The 17486-nt window shown below is 50.3% G+C and overlaps 1 protein-coding gene across 7 annotated transcripts in view; it reads left to right on the forward strand.

The window, feature by feature from the left end:
• LOC309808678 (synaptotagmin-9) overlaps positions 1-17486 on the forward strand; it is a 388309-nt gene that overhangs the window by 155685 nt on the left and 215138 nt on the right. Inside the window, exon 7 of one of the 7 annotated variants that reach the window (XM_082629238.1) lies at positions 17024-17246. The exons of the other annotated variants lie outside the window; for them this stretch is intronic. Within the exon in view, the coding sequence (XP_082485364.1) occupies positions 17024-17224 (201 nt within the window). The 3' untranslated portion in view covers positions 17225-17246. Of the gene's footprint in view, positions 1-17023; positions 17247-17486 lie in introns of those variants that run through there. 7 annotated transcript variants of the gene reach the window in all.

A 17486-nucleotide genomic window follows, 5' to 3' on the forward strand; every position in this document is an offset into this window, starting at 1 on the left:
AAAGTTTCATGAAATAATACACATCCATGTGATGCATTTTGGAGGAAAAAAAACTTATTTCATTAAGAAAAAAGAATACTGGTCACAACCATTAAATTGATTTCACAAACCTATGATGGGTCACGATCTACACTCTGCAAAAATGAAATAAAGGATATGTACTTTTAGAAAGGCCAGTGGAATTTTGATGCCATGTGGGAGTATTAAGAGGAAAATATGGAATCATAACCAGCCGCATGCATTTTTAGGGCCATCCAGAAAGCGTTTTCTCCAAAAGACCAGAATTCTAGATTTTTCATCACATCTCTTTGTCAGGAAACAACACCATTCCTTGGTTTGAGCTTCTCTGTGGAGGTTGCTGCATGCCTGAGTTTGTGTTGCCACATTTGCATGAGCACAAATAGATTATTTTTATCACAAATATATATGTATATTTTGCTTTTTTTTTAAATTTATTTTTGGTTGCATTGGGTCTTCGTTGCTGCACGTGGGCTTTCTCTAGTTGCGGTGAGCGGGGGCTACTCTTTGTTGCGGTGCGCGGGCTTACTGCGGTGGCTTCTCTTATTGCGGAGTGCAGGCTCTAGGCACCTGGGCTTCAGCAGTTGTGGCACGCAGGCTCAGTAGTTGTGGCTTGCAGGCTTTAGAGCGCAGGCTCAGTAGTTGTGGCGCACGGGCTTAGTTGCTCCGCAGCATCTGGGATCTTCCCGGACCAGGGCTCGAACCCATGTCCCCTGCATTGGCGGGCAGATTCTTAACCACTGCGACACCAGGGAAGCCCTATCACAAATATGTTAACCTTCTGGTTTGGAGCTGTGCTTTGCCTACAATGCTTAAACAGCACAGAGACACCAACTGTGTGTTTATAATTGAAGAAGAATGTTGGGTAAAGCCACAAAAGGAAGGAATGGTGACTCTTGTTGGGTGTGTGTGTCACTGCTGTGAAAGAGTTCCCCGAGGTACCTGGCTCCACATCGACTCCCCCCTCCTGCCAGGTCCCGGGTACTGTCTGAAGTCCTGAGGACGCAGGGCCCGCCTCCAGGGAGACAGTGGGGGATTTGTACGGGAGCACAGGCAAGAAAGTTCCCAGCCACTCGTTGGGGAAGGGTGGTGACCAGAGAGACATCATGACCCACTAGGGCAGGCTCTAGAAAATAAGTAGGAATCCTTCCGTTGAGCAAAGAGGAAAAGGTACCTCAAGGAGAAAGTGAACACTTCCAAGGCATGGTGGAAAAGAAGGCTGGTGCCTGGGACACCAAGGAGTTCAGGATGACCAAAACGCAGGGTACGCAGGGGACGGAAACAAGGCCAGAGAGGGAAGGAAATGATAAGGAATTTGAACTTTCTGCTGGGGCAGTAAAGGAGCTTTGGGGTAATTTTTGAGAAGAGCTGAGCATGCTCAGATGAGTGTTTTCAAAGGATCACACTGACCGTCTGGAGGAGCACGGGCTGGAGTGGTCAGGATGAGCTATGCTCAGGCCTGAAGAGGGAAGAAGTAGTGGGGATGGGTGGGAAAGGATGCCTTTGCAAAGGGTTCTGAGAGGTCAGGGGAGAGAGGAGCTCAGGACGATGACCAGGCCTCTCTGTTGGCCAGAGGGAGGGTCCTGGCGTCCACTGAGCTGCAGAACAGCAGAGAAGGGACAGGGTGTTTGGGGTAAGGGTCAGGGAAGAAGGAGCTGACAGGAGAGAGGGGAGATTAAGGAGGTTCATTGTGGGCCAAAAGCAGTAGAATTTGACAAATCATACCGTTCACGTATTACCTTCCAAAAGATGCTCTTCTGGAAGGTATATTGTGACTTTAACCCCAGACGTGCACACACGCCTGCACACGCTGCTTCTAGCTCCTACCCTTCTCTGAGCTGGCAGCCAGTCCGATTCTGTTCTGGGCCCATGGCCACATGAAGAAGGCAGATTGGTTCACCCGGTCTTTAAATGAAAATGCCGATGCCCATAATCTGCTGACAAAAGGCTAATTAGCCTGAATTTTAAGTCCCAGATCCCTCGGGGAAGAGCATGTCAGGAAGCGCCAAGCTTTACAGAGCAAAGCTTTCCCTGAATTAAGGGAGGTTGCAGGTTTTGTCTGCTGGCCCGCGGCTCAGACTCCACTGTGATCCCACTGCGGAGAGAGGGGACCTGGATTCAGACGGGCGGGCTTTTCCTACTACAGCCCTCTCCCTGCTGAGGCTGAGAGTGAGGACCGGAAAAAGAAAATTCTGGAGCAGCAGTCATAAAGGGCACTCAGACAGATGGGCGTCCTCTGAACAAGGAAGGAGTCGGGGGGGACGAGGACCGGAGAGAGACACGGGAGACAGGGTCACGTGGAGACGGTCCACGTCAGGTCACCGAGCAGCCTGGGACAAAATCTGGACAGTCAAATCAACCGCAAATTAAACAGTGTGATGTCTTGAAATCATTCCTCGGCACTGGACACCGCTCCCCTGCCCCCTTCAGATTCTTCAGCTGTCCAGAGAAGGATAGGACACCCCAGCCCTCCTGTGCGCACGGGGCGCGGCTGGCTCCCCTGAGTGTCCGTCTGTGTGTGTGGCCTTCCCCTGAGCAGGGCAGCCTCAGCAGAGCTGTGGTGTCACCAGGCGGGCACAGGGCGTCCAGACTGGAGACAGACAAGGCCCGAGGAACTAGAGTTAATGAATACGGACAACTCCTTCCAGTGTCCTGGCTGAAAGGGGAAGGCAGGTCAGGCCAGTTGCTAGAAAAGGGTGAAGGATTTTGAGGGCCGGATTTTCTTTTTCGGAAGCAAGAAATGTGAGCGTTTTTATAGACTGTGGTAGAGGTCGAGAGGGAAGGCAAGATGGAAGAGAGGAGAGAGGGGATGACTGATGTGTGGGCTTTAACCCGGAGACGCGTGGCCCTGGTCTACTCCCAGCTTTTCTCGCCGAGCACACAGGATGTTCCTCCCCATTTCAGGCACAGCCTGGCTCCATCTCACCTCTGTAGCCTGTGGAAGCAGATGTTACTCCCCAGGTGGGGTTACGAGTAGCCTGAGGCTGCTCTCCGTACGAGGCAGGACACCTGGCATCTATGCGGCACCCCTTACCACCTCCCACAGCGGCCAGAACGAGGCTCAGACGATCTCCTGCCTCCTCTCTTCCTGCATCTCCAAGTCCCCAGGTTTCCTCTGCAGACGTACCGCACTCTCCGGTGTCCTGGAAGCAGCTCTGCCCTCTTCCAACCTCGCTCAGTCTTGAAAGGGCCTCTTTCTCCACCTGGATCCTGCTGGGCTTTTTGCAGCATCCAGGGGCTGCTCTTATTCTGTTACAACTTTGATCAGGTTGTCCGCAGCAACCCCCCTCCTCCCAATACTCTGCAGTTGGCCACCGCACCCCTCAGATCAGAGCCGCACTCCTTGTCATCCCGTGCACCTCCACGCCCCACCCCTGACGCCTGAATGATATGCCACACCTCTACTTGGACCTCACCTCTGAGTTCAGCGTCGGCCCTTGATGCAGAAGCTTCTTCCTGTTAAATCGTCTCCTCCCCGCTCTAATTCATAGCCCCCACCTCCATTCACTTCCAGCACATCCAGTTGTGGACAGTCTTTGAGCATTTATTCTAAAGTCCTAAAGGGCCCAACATTGATGCGAGAGGCCACCCCTCACCACTCAGGATGCAAACACTCACTGTGCCCTTTCGGCTTCAATCAGACAAACTCCAGGACATTTGGAGGGATGAAGCAGCCGAAAAACCCAGCTTAATAGAGAGGACAAATCTCTGGGAGAGAATGGAAGAAATCATACAGGCCAGTGGGGGCCTGGACATTCACACAACACAGAAGAGAAGGAAAGGTCACTCTGTCACTGCGGTTTCATGATGGTGTGAGACCTCCACCTAGAACGTGAACCTAAACCTTCTGGAAAGCTTTCTCTGTTCTAGGAAAAAAAGGAGGTGACGGGGGGTCCGTGATGGAGCCAAAGGCGGGCTGATAGAAGGAGGAGCCTGTCTGATCTCCAGTAGCCTCGAGAATGCTGGGTTCTACCTGCCAAGGCTGCTGTGGAAGCGTCTGATCCCCATTCACAGTGCTGCCCCGTCTCAGCCCCTCTACGTACACACACAGCTCCACTCCCATGTCTGTAGAAGAGGCCGTCCTGACCGCCGTGGCTCGTACGGTGTAACCCTGGCCACAGGTGATATAAGAGCCACAGGGGCACGTGCTCCCAGCAGCCAGTCTGTAGGCTGTCCAGTGACACATGACATGGCCTGATACCCCAAGGTGGGTTGGGTCAATTAGATACTACCCCTGCACTTGGTAGATGTGAAGAAAATGAGGCATCAGCGGAACCACGAGATGAAGGGAGTCTTTAGAGGTCTTGGTAAGCCACGAAAAAAATCACATTATAAGTATGCTGAAATTGTAGTGAATGGAAATATATACTCAGTAGAGGATTAAGAAGCCAGTTGGTGAAAAGAGGAGAGGACAAAGAAGCCTCATTAATAGCAGACCAGAGACAACATCTAGAAGTTCTGATGCTGACGTTCCAGGGGTTACCTTGGACCCAGAACAAAACTCCTGCTCGTTTCTTCATAGGGCCTCTCTTACCATGGTTCCTGCTCTTGAACTTGTATGAGAATCCATTTCCGTTATTGCCCCATGAGTGCTTTTACAATAAATCACCACCACCACTCCAGCTAACCTTTTATTGAGCTACCTTGAGTGAGTCTCTGTTTTTTGCAACCCAAAGACTGACCAGGACACATACGGACTTGTCCTGCCCAGAAGTACATTTGGTGGCTGTTGGATTTGGGCCACTCTTATTTGTTTTCACTTAGTTTGTCACAGTCTAACTGTGCTTAAGATGAAACCTTAAAATGGTGGGAATGTCTCTGAATAGAAAAGAAGCTAGAATGAGCAGAACAACACAAGTAGAAATGATGTTTATCCCACAGAGAGGAGTCCAGAGTTTCTGGAAGAGAAACAATAGATGAAGAAGAAGCCCTAAGAATATGGCTGTGAAGAATGCTGCTTGGAGGAAAGCTTAAAAGACCCTGGTTGGTGACTCCCTGTTGGGGGGCATAGAGCAGCTGTGCATGGGCCCCAAAGATCTGACAGCAAGATGCCTTCCTGATGGTGAATAAGGTATAACTAAGAGTTAGCCAAAATTGGGCGAACTGACGGCTTCTCCTGGCCAGAGACAACCCACTAGGAGCAAACAGTTGCATCTTCAGACACGATGATTTTGGGGTGGAAAATGAAGGACTTGAGAACACAGGCGCTATTTTCATCACTTCTTCCCATCGCCCTTTGGGACTCTGGAAGACCTAGGAACATCTCAAAGAAGATCAACAGTTACCTAAAAAGATCAGGTTGATATTTAGCTGAGGCTATGAACCCTGGCTTAACATTCTAGAAGACAGCATTCTTAGCCAAGAGTGCAGAAGATCTTATATAGACGGGGGACTGGTGATTGATGAGTTAGTCTCATCAGAAGGATTTAAAAATGAATAGCAGGAGGAAAAGGGAAACAACACAACAAAACAGATAACCCATTAGACCAGTTGCTATGAATGACATTAAATGGGATGTGGAAAAAAGTTTCAGGACAGGCAGTGCCCAGGAAGGAAGACCAAAAGCCTAGCTGTAAGTGGCCTTAGGTATCCCAATGCATCCCTCACAGAGAACAAACACCCAGAGCAAGGTCTGCAGGCACCCAAGCATGTCAACAGACCACTTAGAAATGGGCAGACTAATGTGCTCTGCCTGCCTGGAAAGCTGTGCATCTGAGGCAGAAGACTCATTGAGAAACAGATGCGTGGGTCTTAGCAGAAATGACCGCACTGTGGGAGTATCACAGGTAGAGGTGATGCTCTCCTGAAACAAATCCTAGCACCAGTGCAGAGATTAAAGCTCATCTTGAGGGAGAAGCTCACTGAAAAGACATTTCCTGGAAGTCTTTGTTGGTTGAAAACAGAGGATCTGACAAGTCCATGAGTTGCTTTGCTGGCAGGATAAATCAGTTAGAATACTTCTGATGTAAAAAAACAGGGGGGGGGGAGGGGCAAATTAGGGGTATGGGATTCAGAAATACAAACTACTGTGTATAAAATAGGTAAACAACAAGGATATATTGTATAGCACAGGGAATTGCAGCTGTTATAATAACTTTTAATGGAGTATAATCTGTAAAAATGCTGAATTACTATGCTGTACACCTGAAACTAATGTAACATTGTAAATCAACTATTCTTCATTTTTTTTTAAAAGAACAGAAATCCTGACACAAACTGGATTAAACAATGAGAAATGTATCATCTGGCTAAGGAATTAGAGGTAGATAGGGCTCCGGGATGGTAGATTCAGGAGCTAATCATGGAGTCAGAAACACTGGATCTTTCCAGGCTGCCATCTTCAGGTTGGCAGCGAGATGAATGCACTTCCAGGCATTGTGTCCAGACGTGAAAATAACCAGAGGAAAATGCACTTCCTGAAGCTATGGAGCAAGGAATACATTTCTCAAGTCCCCAACTTTCCCCTTGTGTGTCATGGTCAAAAGTATGCCAAGTTTAAATCAGTCACTGGCAAAAGGAATGGAATTTTGTGGGCCAAACAGGTCCAGCCCTGGAGATGGATCCCCTCCTCATGAGGTGCCTAGGTAGGTGCATGGCAAGAGGTGGGAACCTGGATGAATTCAGGGTTCACTTAGGAAGAAGGAAATAGGGGGGATGGGTGCTGGGTAGGTCATTAACAGTGTACTTCACCAGGCATCTTCTGATAAATGTAGACAGTAAGGAAACATGTATATTAAAATGTGAAGGAGAAGGAGAAGGAAAATGTGTAGAAAAATGAGAACTCTTTGGCAAAGTAGAAGCAATGAGACCCTTAGGAGAATTACTCTATCATCAGAGAGACTGAGGCAGTGAAGGGGTGTTTGGATATGGTTAGGTTCTCCCATCAGCTTTAGAATAAAGATTTTCAAAACCTCAGAAGAAAAAATAAAGGCTTCTGTTGCTGGAAGCCTTGATGGAGAGACTTGAAATATTTGAAAAGCTCTTTCGAATACTCTTCTGGCTGTGCAATCAGAAGTGACAGTAAGGGAGGTGCTCACAGAAACACACAATTTTTTTTGTAACATCTTTATTGGAGTATGATCGCTTTACATTGTTGTGTTAGTTCCTGCTGTATGACAGAGTGAATCAGCTATACATATACATATATCCCCATATCTCCTCCCTCTTGCGTCTCCCTCCCACCCTCCCTATCCCACTCCTCTAGGTGGTCACAAAGCACCGAGCTGATCTCCCTGTGCTATGCGGCTGCTTCCCACTAGCTATCTATTTTACATTTCGTAGTGTATATATGTCCATGCCACTCTCTCACGTTGTCCCAGCTTCCCCTTCCCCCTCCCCGTGTCCTCAAGTCCATTCTCTATGTCTGCGTCTTTATTCCTGTCCTGCCCCTAGGTTCATCAGAACCATTTTTTTTTTAGATTCCATAAATATGAGGAACACACAATTACTGATATTTTACATGGACAAGTACAAAAGATGAAGAGAAACAGTAAGGAAAATGCACTCTTGCCTTTTTCTTACTAACTGGTCTCTCTCAGCACCACTTCTGCCCCTCTGCAGCACTTCCACTGTCTAGAAATGTGAAATTTGCCTGTTTATCCACTTCCCTAAAGGGGCCCACTCCTGAACCTAGAAATCTGCTCATCTCTCTGTACTAGGAAGCTGAGCTTCTTCAAAGAACCAGCGTACTTGATACAAGGCCACACAGGTTTTTCACAGCTAGGACACTGTGAGCTTCATGCAGGAAACTGCTTTGGTTAAAAATACTGGACAGCATGTGCTTCTTCATATTCTCCTGGGCTAAGGACTCCCAAAGCTACTGATATTCATAGCATCTCAAAGGGATGTGTGTCCTACCGTCTGGGTTAGCTGGCCACATCACATCCACCAAGCCCCAAAGGCCTTCCCCTGATTCGGAGGACATTGTTTTCCAGCCTGGTCAGAGCCCCTTCTTCAGACTGACCATCCCCTTGTCCGTCTAACCTTCCAGCTGTGACTCCCCAGCACTCCCCCAATGTCTGCAACTCTGGACTCTGTCATCTGCCCTCCTGGAAAGAAACCATTTTCTAGCCAGTTCCAAAAGCCTCAAGCCAACATAGGCAGGGCAGCAAGTCAAGTCTCGACCAGAGTTTACCAGACCAGTAGCCCTGGCTGAGAACCTCTCCAGGTGAGGGCTGATCCTGGCCGGCAGGAGACTGGCCTGCCCTCCACCTGCCTCCTGTCACACCTCTGCACACGCCAGCAGCACTCTGCGCTACAGGGGAAATCCACTGAGAGGAGGAGCTCTTCTTCTAAAGCCCCAGGGCTCTGCCAGTTCCCACACCTGGCGGCGGGAGCGGGGAAGCTGGAGAGCATCCTTCACAAAACCAGCCCTCGTCTGGTCTTGGCCCTCCCTCCCACTGTTCCTGAGCCCAAACCAGGATGGAACACGGTATCAGGTCTGACTTTCAGGACATTTGTCACCTTAAGGACCAGAGTCAGCACCGGGGGTAAGTTTGAGGCTCCCAAGGATGCTCAGCACGGGCTTCTGCTGCCAACACTGGCTCTACACCACATACTTCTTCACCTGTGATCCTGGCCTCAGCTCATCTCCACGCAAACCCCAGCGCTGGCCACCAGCCTCTGTAGCTCCCCACTCAAACTGACCTCCCTCCTTTATGATCCTGGACTTGACTGGACTTCTGTCAGCAGTTTTCTCCAGTCATAGTGGTCTCGCCTAATAGTCACATGGGTGATAGGACCTAAGTGATCTCCTAAGAGCAAATAACCCCGTCCTGGGGCCTCTGCCATCAGCTCTGCTACCCTTTGCTGCCCTCCCCTGGCCATCCATGTCACTGCAGGTGACCCTTCAGTGCTCTGATGGCTTCATTGGTGTGCTCATTCTTTTTTTTTTTTTTTTTAATCTATTTATTTATTTTTGGCTGAGTTGGGTCTTTTGTTGCTGCGCGCGGGCTTTCTCTAGTTGCAGCCAGTGGGGGCTACTCTTCATTGCGGTGCACGGGCTTCTCATTGCGGTGGCTTCTCTTGTTGCGGAGCAAGGGCTCTAGGTGCGCGGGCTTCAGCAGTTGTGGCACATGGGCTCAGTAGTTGTGGCTCGCAGGCTCAGTAGTTGTGGCACACAGGCTTAGTTTCTCCATGGCATGTGGGATCTTCCCAGAGCAGGGCTCGAACCCGTGTCCCCTGCATTGGCAGGTGGATTCTTAACCACTGCGCCACCAGGGAAGCCCTGGTGTGCTCATTCTGAAGCATTTATTTAGGGCCCCTCTGTAGTATCCAATGTGTAGACAAAGGATTTGGCAATAAACGTATGTGGAGCTTGCCTTGCACAAGCACACAGTCTGCTGAGGAAAAGTGAACAGAGGCGGGGGAATGAATGAATATGAATGAATGGGAGTAGAATGAATGAATTCCAGGGTACTCCTGTGAAGCCTAGATTTACTCATCATTCCACAAACTCCCCTGCCTTGCACCTTCGCCTGACAAAGTCCTTGGAGTTGAGCACCGCTTCCCCTTTAGGGGTAGAAATGGGGACCTTTGACACCCGCCCTGCTTCAAGTAGTGGAATGTGTTGGTCACATCTGTCTTCTTCCTCCCTAGCATTTGATGGTTTATTTTCATTCATAAACCAAATATTTCTGAGCAGGTGGTGAGCATTCTGCCAGGCACTGGAGATACAGAGGGAAAATGCTAATCCCATCCCCCATGGAATTTACAGTCCAGCTAAGGATGTCTACATAAGTAGATCATGAGACAGATTGTTTGATAACAGCTTTGATAAGTGTTACCTGGTGCTGTGTTCTGTCTTGTTCACACCCAGTAGGAGCTCTGCAAGAATAGGGTATGGGGTCCATGGTTTGGGGTAGAAGAGATGAACCACAGAGGAGCACAGCCTGTGCACGCAGTAGGCGTCTCAGAAAGTGCTGAATGCATGAAAGTGGCTACAGAGAACCAAGCCCATTGTTTCCCATGAGCTCTGCTGAAATCAGCAGCTCCTGTGTTCACCCCTCACCTGCAGTATGCCCACCCCAGCCTCTTCTATCCACCTACCTCCTCTCCAGATGCAGGTCCAGATGTATGAAACTGCTGGCCAGGACCTTTGCCAGGTTCCTGGTCAAGTCGAGGACAATTCAAGAGCCACAGTCCAATATTGCAGGGGCTGTGTCTGCTGTGTTCACCAAGGCGTCCCCAGTCCTCCGCACAGCACCCGGCACATAGGTTGTACCTGGTAGTTCTGTGGTGGTTGTTGAATGAACACATGAGTTCTGCATAATTATCCAGACAGGAGCTTAGCTTCTGCAAGGAACTTAATCGTGATTGGGCTTATTTGATCAATAGAGACAGCTCTCCTGGTTCACTGTAGCCAGAAGTGGATTTATAAGCTAATTTGGTGTATTGGCCGCAAAAAGGGTATAGACCCTGAGTTGTGGTGACCCCAGGGGTCAACCTCCAGGGCAAGGAGAGCTCCGCCATCATCCCCGAGCTGAGATTTAAGGGCACCCCTTTGTTCAGCCTGCTCTCAGCCCGCAGGGGTAGATCTGTATGAGCTGGCTGGTCTGAGGAATCTTCCCGGTAAAGAAGGCGCAGGAGGAAGGATCACCCGCAGCAGGGGAGAGAGAGCAGCGTGCACCGAGGGCCAGGGGTACAGAGCAACCGTGAGAACAAGCTCCCGAGGTTTGGGAGAGGAGGCTTTGCCAGGGCGGTGCTTCACTGCGAGGGCCTAGTGAGCCCTGGGCTGGGAGTGACCAACTTTTACTCAAAGATCCAGCAGGGGCTGCAGCACATTTTGCTTAAAACTACAGCTGGTTTGTAATTTCAGCTTCAGACAGTAATTACAGCTGCTGGGGCTCCTTGGAGAGAGAATTACGGAAAGGATTCAGCACATTCATTTTATCTACACACTTAACCATCAATTAAATCATTACCGTCTAATCCTATTCCAGAGTCTAGAAATGGTCTGTGAATGTATAATTTTGAAGGCACCGAAGTTTGTTTGCGGATGGTTTTAAGTGAAAACTTGCCCCATTTCCAGAGCCCACGTGTATGCTTTCCCGTGGAGGCAGAGCCAAGGGAAGGTCCGGGTCTCCTGGTGGCCGTCTCCCCGGGCCCTGCTGCAGGAGGGCAGGAGGGGCGCAGGCTTTTGCCTTTCATCTCCCTGTGATTTTGCAGAGCAGACTTACCACTGGGACCTAGAGGAACCTGGGGGCAGAAGGGAGGGGGTTTGGTTTGTTTTGGTTTGGTTGCCAAGAGGCCTCCAGGAGAGTCCCCCCTGCTGGACTTTTGCAGGGGCCCTGGGCCACCACCCACTAGCTCAAAGGCAGGGACGAGGTCTTTTCACTGTGGGAACCGGAAGCTTATGATATTTAGAAGTAGGGGCTCTGGAGTCAGATCCCCGGGCTCACATTTCTGCTCTCCCACGTCCCAGCTGTGTGTCCTTGAGCCAGTCTTTGAAACTCTCCAAGCCTCAGATTATTCAACATTGTGATGGTACAATAATAGGCCCTGCCTAGTAGAGCTGTTGTGAGACTTAAACATGAGAAAATAATATAGCGTGTTCAACACAGTGTCTGGCACTTAACGGGTGCTAGGGAGCTTGGAATCATCGGTGTTAGTCAGCATACAAGTGGGTACCAGGGAAGGAGAGAAGCAAAGGGAGAACCAGAGTGCCCAAAAATGTGCCGCCGCGAGGCCCAGCGGCTTCTGAGAGCATGTGGCGCCAGCCTTGGGCTTCACAGCTGCTTCCCCTCCGACCCTGACCTCCCTCGGTGGTGACCCACTCAGAAGCCCCTTGCTCTGCGACCCTATCCTTTCTGAGCCTGCGCTCCCTCAGCCGCTGCCCCCGTGCTTCTCCAGGAACCTGACTGCACTGCTCTGGCAGCTCCCCGAACAAGCCTTCTTCCCTCCCAAACCTCTGACGGCCCTGTTCTGTGTCTCTCAGATGTTTTCGTGGGCTCACAGTTGGATACAGTTATGCCCCAAGTTTCTGTCTTAAGCTGCTTTCTGTTCTTCTACATCAGTTGGGGGCCAGGGGGCTGCTGACCCACAGGACTCAGTTGCTTCCCTGCCTCGTGATACCAGAGAGACAACTTCTCTTAATAGGCAGGGCTCTTGGGCCAGATCAGCTCTTCTGACTCTGTGCCTAAATCTGGGATCCCAGAGACACTGTCTACACCGGAGGTGCTGGGGAAGTCCCCTGTTTGGGAGCCGACTCTTCCAGACTGCTGCAGCAGCCCCCTGGCCAGTGTCTGGGCTTAGGCCATCCTGTCCTGCTGTCCATAGCATGGGGCTCTTTCCGCTGAGCTTGCTAAAAAGCCCAGCTCTTGCGGCCAGCAAGGAACTGGCCTCTGGGGCTGGCTCCTGCCCCTGCACGAGCAGTAACTATGTGGCAGCCCCAGACCGGGAACCAGCCCCCAGCACAGCACCATCCAGGGGCCAGACTGTCCTGGAGGGCACCCATCTCATCTTACAGCTATGCCCGGCCCTGAGCCAGGGCTGCAGAGGAAATGAGAGGACACGACAGAGCCAGATGTTCGTGGATGATCATCGTTATTGTTGGAAGGATTGTAAAGTGGAGCTTGTTTTTCAACTACCTTCTAGAGTTGTACGAATTAAGTGAATTAGTAAATGTAAAGCAATTAAAAGAGTGCCTAGTACCTAGTGGAAGCTTAAGAGATATTAACTATCCTTACTGTCATTATTATTAAAGTAGGAGCCAGGCCCCCAGGGCTGTTGGATTGCTGGCCAGAAACACTAGGCGGACCCTGATTCTCCTGCTTTGGGACCTCCCAGAAGGGCCTTCTGTGGGGCTTGTCCTCCCATCCAGTGTCTCCAGGCCCAGTGACATCATGGCAGCTTCCTGACTCCTAAACTCAGCATTTGGTGCCACAGGGTGGTCCCTTAAGAACCTGGACCCTGGAATTCCCAGAGCAAGGGAAGGAAAAGCCCTCCCTGGCATTCCCGCTTGACACCTACCAGCCACATGGCCCTTGTGTCAACTCCCTCAAGGAGAAGTGGCGGGTGGATACCCCGAGCTCCCTGTGGGAGGCACAAGGCTTCTCCTCCCTTCTTCCTGGATCATGTGGGCAGGTGGTCGCTGCCTGCCTTTCTGTCTGTGAGCCACCTTGGTCCTGGTCAGCCCCCTGGGCCTCTTGCAATGACTCCAGAGTAACAGAATGACGCCCATCCAGGGAGCAGTAAAGGCTCAGTCCTTGAGAGGAGCTAGGGAAGGACGCACAGGGCACACCCATACCGGCACCACCTGCGGTGTCCACCCCGGGTCCCAGCAGAACCTGGCCATGACCACGACATCACCTGTACTCCTGGGGCCCAAGGGCTCACACATCCTGCTGTCCTTTTGCCTTGGCCTGCGGGGATTGGTGACTTGGAAGTATGTGCGTCTGCAGGGCTGGCGAGAGCACTGGCTGACAGATGCTAAGGCTTTCCGCTGCGGTACCATGGTATATTTTGGGGTCTGACCAGTCTCGACTTAGTATCAGAGCCCCTCTGAGCAGGAGACATGCAGCCGGCTCCCCTGTGCCCTGGTGAGTGCATCTGGGAATTGCCTGCCAGCTTCATGTCTCCCGGGCACCCCGCCCCAATTCTGTCTTTCCCTCTCACTCTCCCTGGCTTCCTTTCACAGGGTAGAACCCAGGTTCCTTAGAGTGCACACAGAGCCCTTCACAGCCGGGCTTCTCTCTCTCTCTCTCTCTCTCTCTCTCTCTCTCTCTCTCTCTCTCTCTCTCTCTCTGGAGTCAGAGTCCACCCCGCCCCTCGACATATTATGCCCCAGCCACACCACACCAGCTAATTCTAGGATGCAGAGACGCTGCGCTGTGGTGTCGCTCTGCTTTTGCATGTGCCGTTCCATCTGCCTGGGACACCTCCCCAGAACGATGGTGCAGACTTCTTTAGGATACAACCCAAGCATAGCCTCCTCTCTGTGTAAATACCTACGTGATAGCTCGCGTAAGGCTGCGTTGTAACTTTGTGTTTGTTTTCCTGATTAGACGTTGAGTTCCCTGGGAGCAGGGATGGAATCTCATGTGTCTCTGAGTCCCTACAGCCTTGGGTAGACCCCGCCTCATGAGGAGGTGCTCGGAATTGGCTGAAGGAGAGAAAGACAGATGAAGGGAAGGAGGGAGGCAAGAAGGCAGGGCCTAGCTTCCCACGTGCTCAGCATGAGTTGCACAAACCCCTTTCCTGACTCCCAGACCGGGGGTCCTTCACTGACACTCAGTGCACAATTCTGGAAGTTTACGTGTTTCAACTTCTGCCCACTGAAAGGTGAATGGAAACACAGACAGCATCCCGTGCTTTGACCGACAGTATGGGATCTCCTGCTCTGGAAGGGCTTTTAGGAAAAGTCTGAACAGTCCACAAAGAGAGAAATACAGCTGGGCTTCAGGGTCCTGCAGACTTTGGGATATTTCGCATTCCGAGATGATTTTGTAACTTTGCTTGTCAACCTGAGAAGGCACGAGATGGCGAGGCAGCAGGGAGGGAGGACAGTGGGCAGAGGAGGCCATGGCATCAAAAGGACTTCAGAACCACCTGCTTCTGTCTCACATCTCTTCTGCAAACCGCCTTTGCTGTGCGAGGAAGCCGTGCTCAGGTATGGAGGTCTAGCCCGAGGCTTGCGGGAAACATTATTGCCTTTGAAGCCTCCTATGAGACGAGCAGTGTGTACACAGACCCCTCACGGGGTCTTATCTTCTCCACTCAGAGCTCTAGTCCCGGCCGCACTGGCCACACAGTGGAGACCAGGGTAGCAGCACACACCTCCTGCTCCAGAGAAGAAAGCATCCCATGCATGTGCTTGTGCCTGCTTCAGCGAAACGACTGTGCTTTACTTATTGCAGTTTCACGCTATGATTATCCCACTTCAATCTATGCTGAAAATACCAACTGTACCCACCGTCTCCAACGTTATGTAGCGCATGGATTTCGTTTTCCAGACTTCAATGAAATCATTTGATAAAATGGCAAAATCCCCTCTGCTTCAGAGCACAAAGAATTCTCTCAAAATAACTCACCTTTTATATAAATAACTCACCTCCGAGATAATTCTGCAGTAGGCACGCTAAGTCAGAGGCTGCATCTCTAAAGCTTTTCCAGAGATCTGCATTACTCTCCTCACCCGCCACTGCCACCATATGCCCAGCTCTGGTGTCACAGTGGGATGTGTTGGCGCCCAAGTGGGACACCTCCCTGGCCTGGTTATTAGTGTGGGGCTGCGGGGTGGAAGGGAAAACCGGAGCAGCACAGATGAAGGAGGCGGCCAAGAGGCCCTCTACCCTCGACCTCTCCTCCTGGTGGTAGCAGGAGGAGAGGTGGAGGGTAGATGGGTGGTATTACAAGAAGGTGTAGGAACAAAGGCATCAGGGAGCAAAAGAGACGATGCCACCACCCCACCCTGAGGTATGGAGAGTTCAAGGGATCGAAAGAGAGGGTGGCAGAGTCGTGACTTCAGAGAGAAGCAGGATTGACTTAAGGGGAGGAGAGGGATGGAGTCTTTGATAAAGGTCAAGGATGGACAGCAGATGGAAAGCCCGAGAGGAGGACTGGGGATGGTTCAAAGAGGGGATTCATTCGTGGCAGGGGAAGTACAGGATAGGATGTGGGGAGCAGTAGGGAGAGGAGAGGTTACTGGACAGTGTGGGTGGAAGGTGAGGTAGTGAGGCCTGGTAGGTTTGGTCTCAGGGGCCAAGTATGCCTTACCTGGAGGAAGTAGGGTGACCAGGCTGCCCCGGGGGTGGAAAGATAAAGCCACAAGCTCTCCCAACCCAGCTGCTCTCCCAGAGTTGTTTGAGAGGGGACCTGAGCCATCTCTCACCCATGCGTCCACGCGTTCATCACCCCACGTTCATGAGCCTTGGGTCTCATGTGCCCCTGGTCTTCCCACCACCTTCAACTCTTACGTGCCTGCCTGACCACCCTCCTCTTCTGCTACCCTGGTCTGTGCCCATCTAACCTGCCAATCCTGTGTCCCACCTTCTCCCCAGTGCCAGTCACTGGGATCCTGACAAGCAGGCACACCTTACCTATAATCTGATGCCTCAGATTAATAATAAGACAACATTAGCTTTCCTACATGTGACATCTCCTCCATTCAGGGCACTGTGCTAAGTGCTGTACATGCATCATCTAATTGAACCCTCACCCTGTGAGGTAAACAGTATTATCTCCCCAGATGAAAAAAGTTGAGGCTGAACTAACTTATCAGACATCGAGAGGCAAATAAGTGGTAGAGCTAGCATAATGAAGTAGATGGCATTACCTACCATTGTCATATGCCCTCTCCACACTCTGTGAGGGCCTTATACTACAATGACTTGGACTTGGCCCTGTGACTTGCTTTATCCAGTAGACTATGGGTGGGGTGACAGTTCCAAGTGAGGGCTTTAATAAGCATCACATATTTTTATTTGACCCCTTGAGCTTTTGGCCTCTATCATCGGAATTTCCTGGGTCCTGGAACAATAAGACACAGAAGCAGGCCTCTACCTGTCTGGAGCCAGGTCCAGCTGAGCCCAGCAGAGCTGTAGCCAACCCACAAATTTATTGTTGAAAGCAACTAAGATTTGGGGGTTGTTTGTTATTGCAGCAAAAGCTGCCTAATCCAGATTTAAACTAAGATGTTTCTGATTCCATACAGAGCTTTTAACATCACAGTGTTCTTCTATGCCATTGCTTCTTGGGCATAGAAACCAAGGCTATTTGGGCTAGATCCAGATGGGGACCTCTCTCCGCCCCCTTAGGAAAGGCTGTCTCTTCACCACTTCATCATCAGGTTGAAGTGGGCAACCGATAGCTGTTCCAGGTGCACTCTTCTTTTTCTTCCCCTGCCCTGTTCCTAGAAAAAAAAAATTGCAGGAATCTACACATCCCAGCAAATCTTCAGCTTGGAAGAAGACGCAGCTTTATCAGTCAGACACAACCAGGTTGTCACATGCTTGGTCAGCTCTGCTGGTTCTAAAAGATGTTTCCCCTCTGTGCTGTTATTATTCAGCTCAATGAAGACTACAAAACTAAAACAACGCCTAAGAACTTTCCGGAAATTTCTTTTCTATTCATCCTGCTGGCACCATTTCAGTGTTCCTTAACTTCACATTCCCAAATGATTTGTCATGTAAGTGTTTTGCTAATTTACTTCCAGTTGTTTTGTTTCTGCTGTTTCTTCCCCCCACCTAAATCATCTGCTTCAATATAACCATAATTTTCAAAACCAGTAGGATGTGCAGTGAACAGTATACAGTAAAACTGATTAACTGAAAGCCCCATTAAAAAAAAAAATCCTAAAAGCTAATGGAATACTCTTTTTCATTTTAGAAGTCATGTTATATTCTGTAGCGTTTTTCCCACAAATGTGTTTTTCAGTGTTGTATTCTGATAAGGCTAAACTTTGTAGCTGCAAAGATTTGATTCCTTCAGATTGGAACATGACATTCCCTGGTTATCTTAACGGGAACAGC

This window comes from Mesoplodon mirus (assembly GCF_964341445.2).
Source record: "Mesoplodon mirus genome assembly, chromosome: 7".
Classification (NCBI taxonomy): Eukaryota; Metazoa; Chordata; class Mammalia; order Artiodactyla; family Ziphiidae; genus Mesoplodon; species Mesoplodon mirus.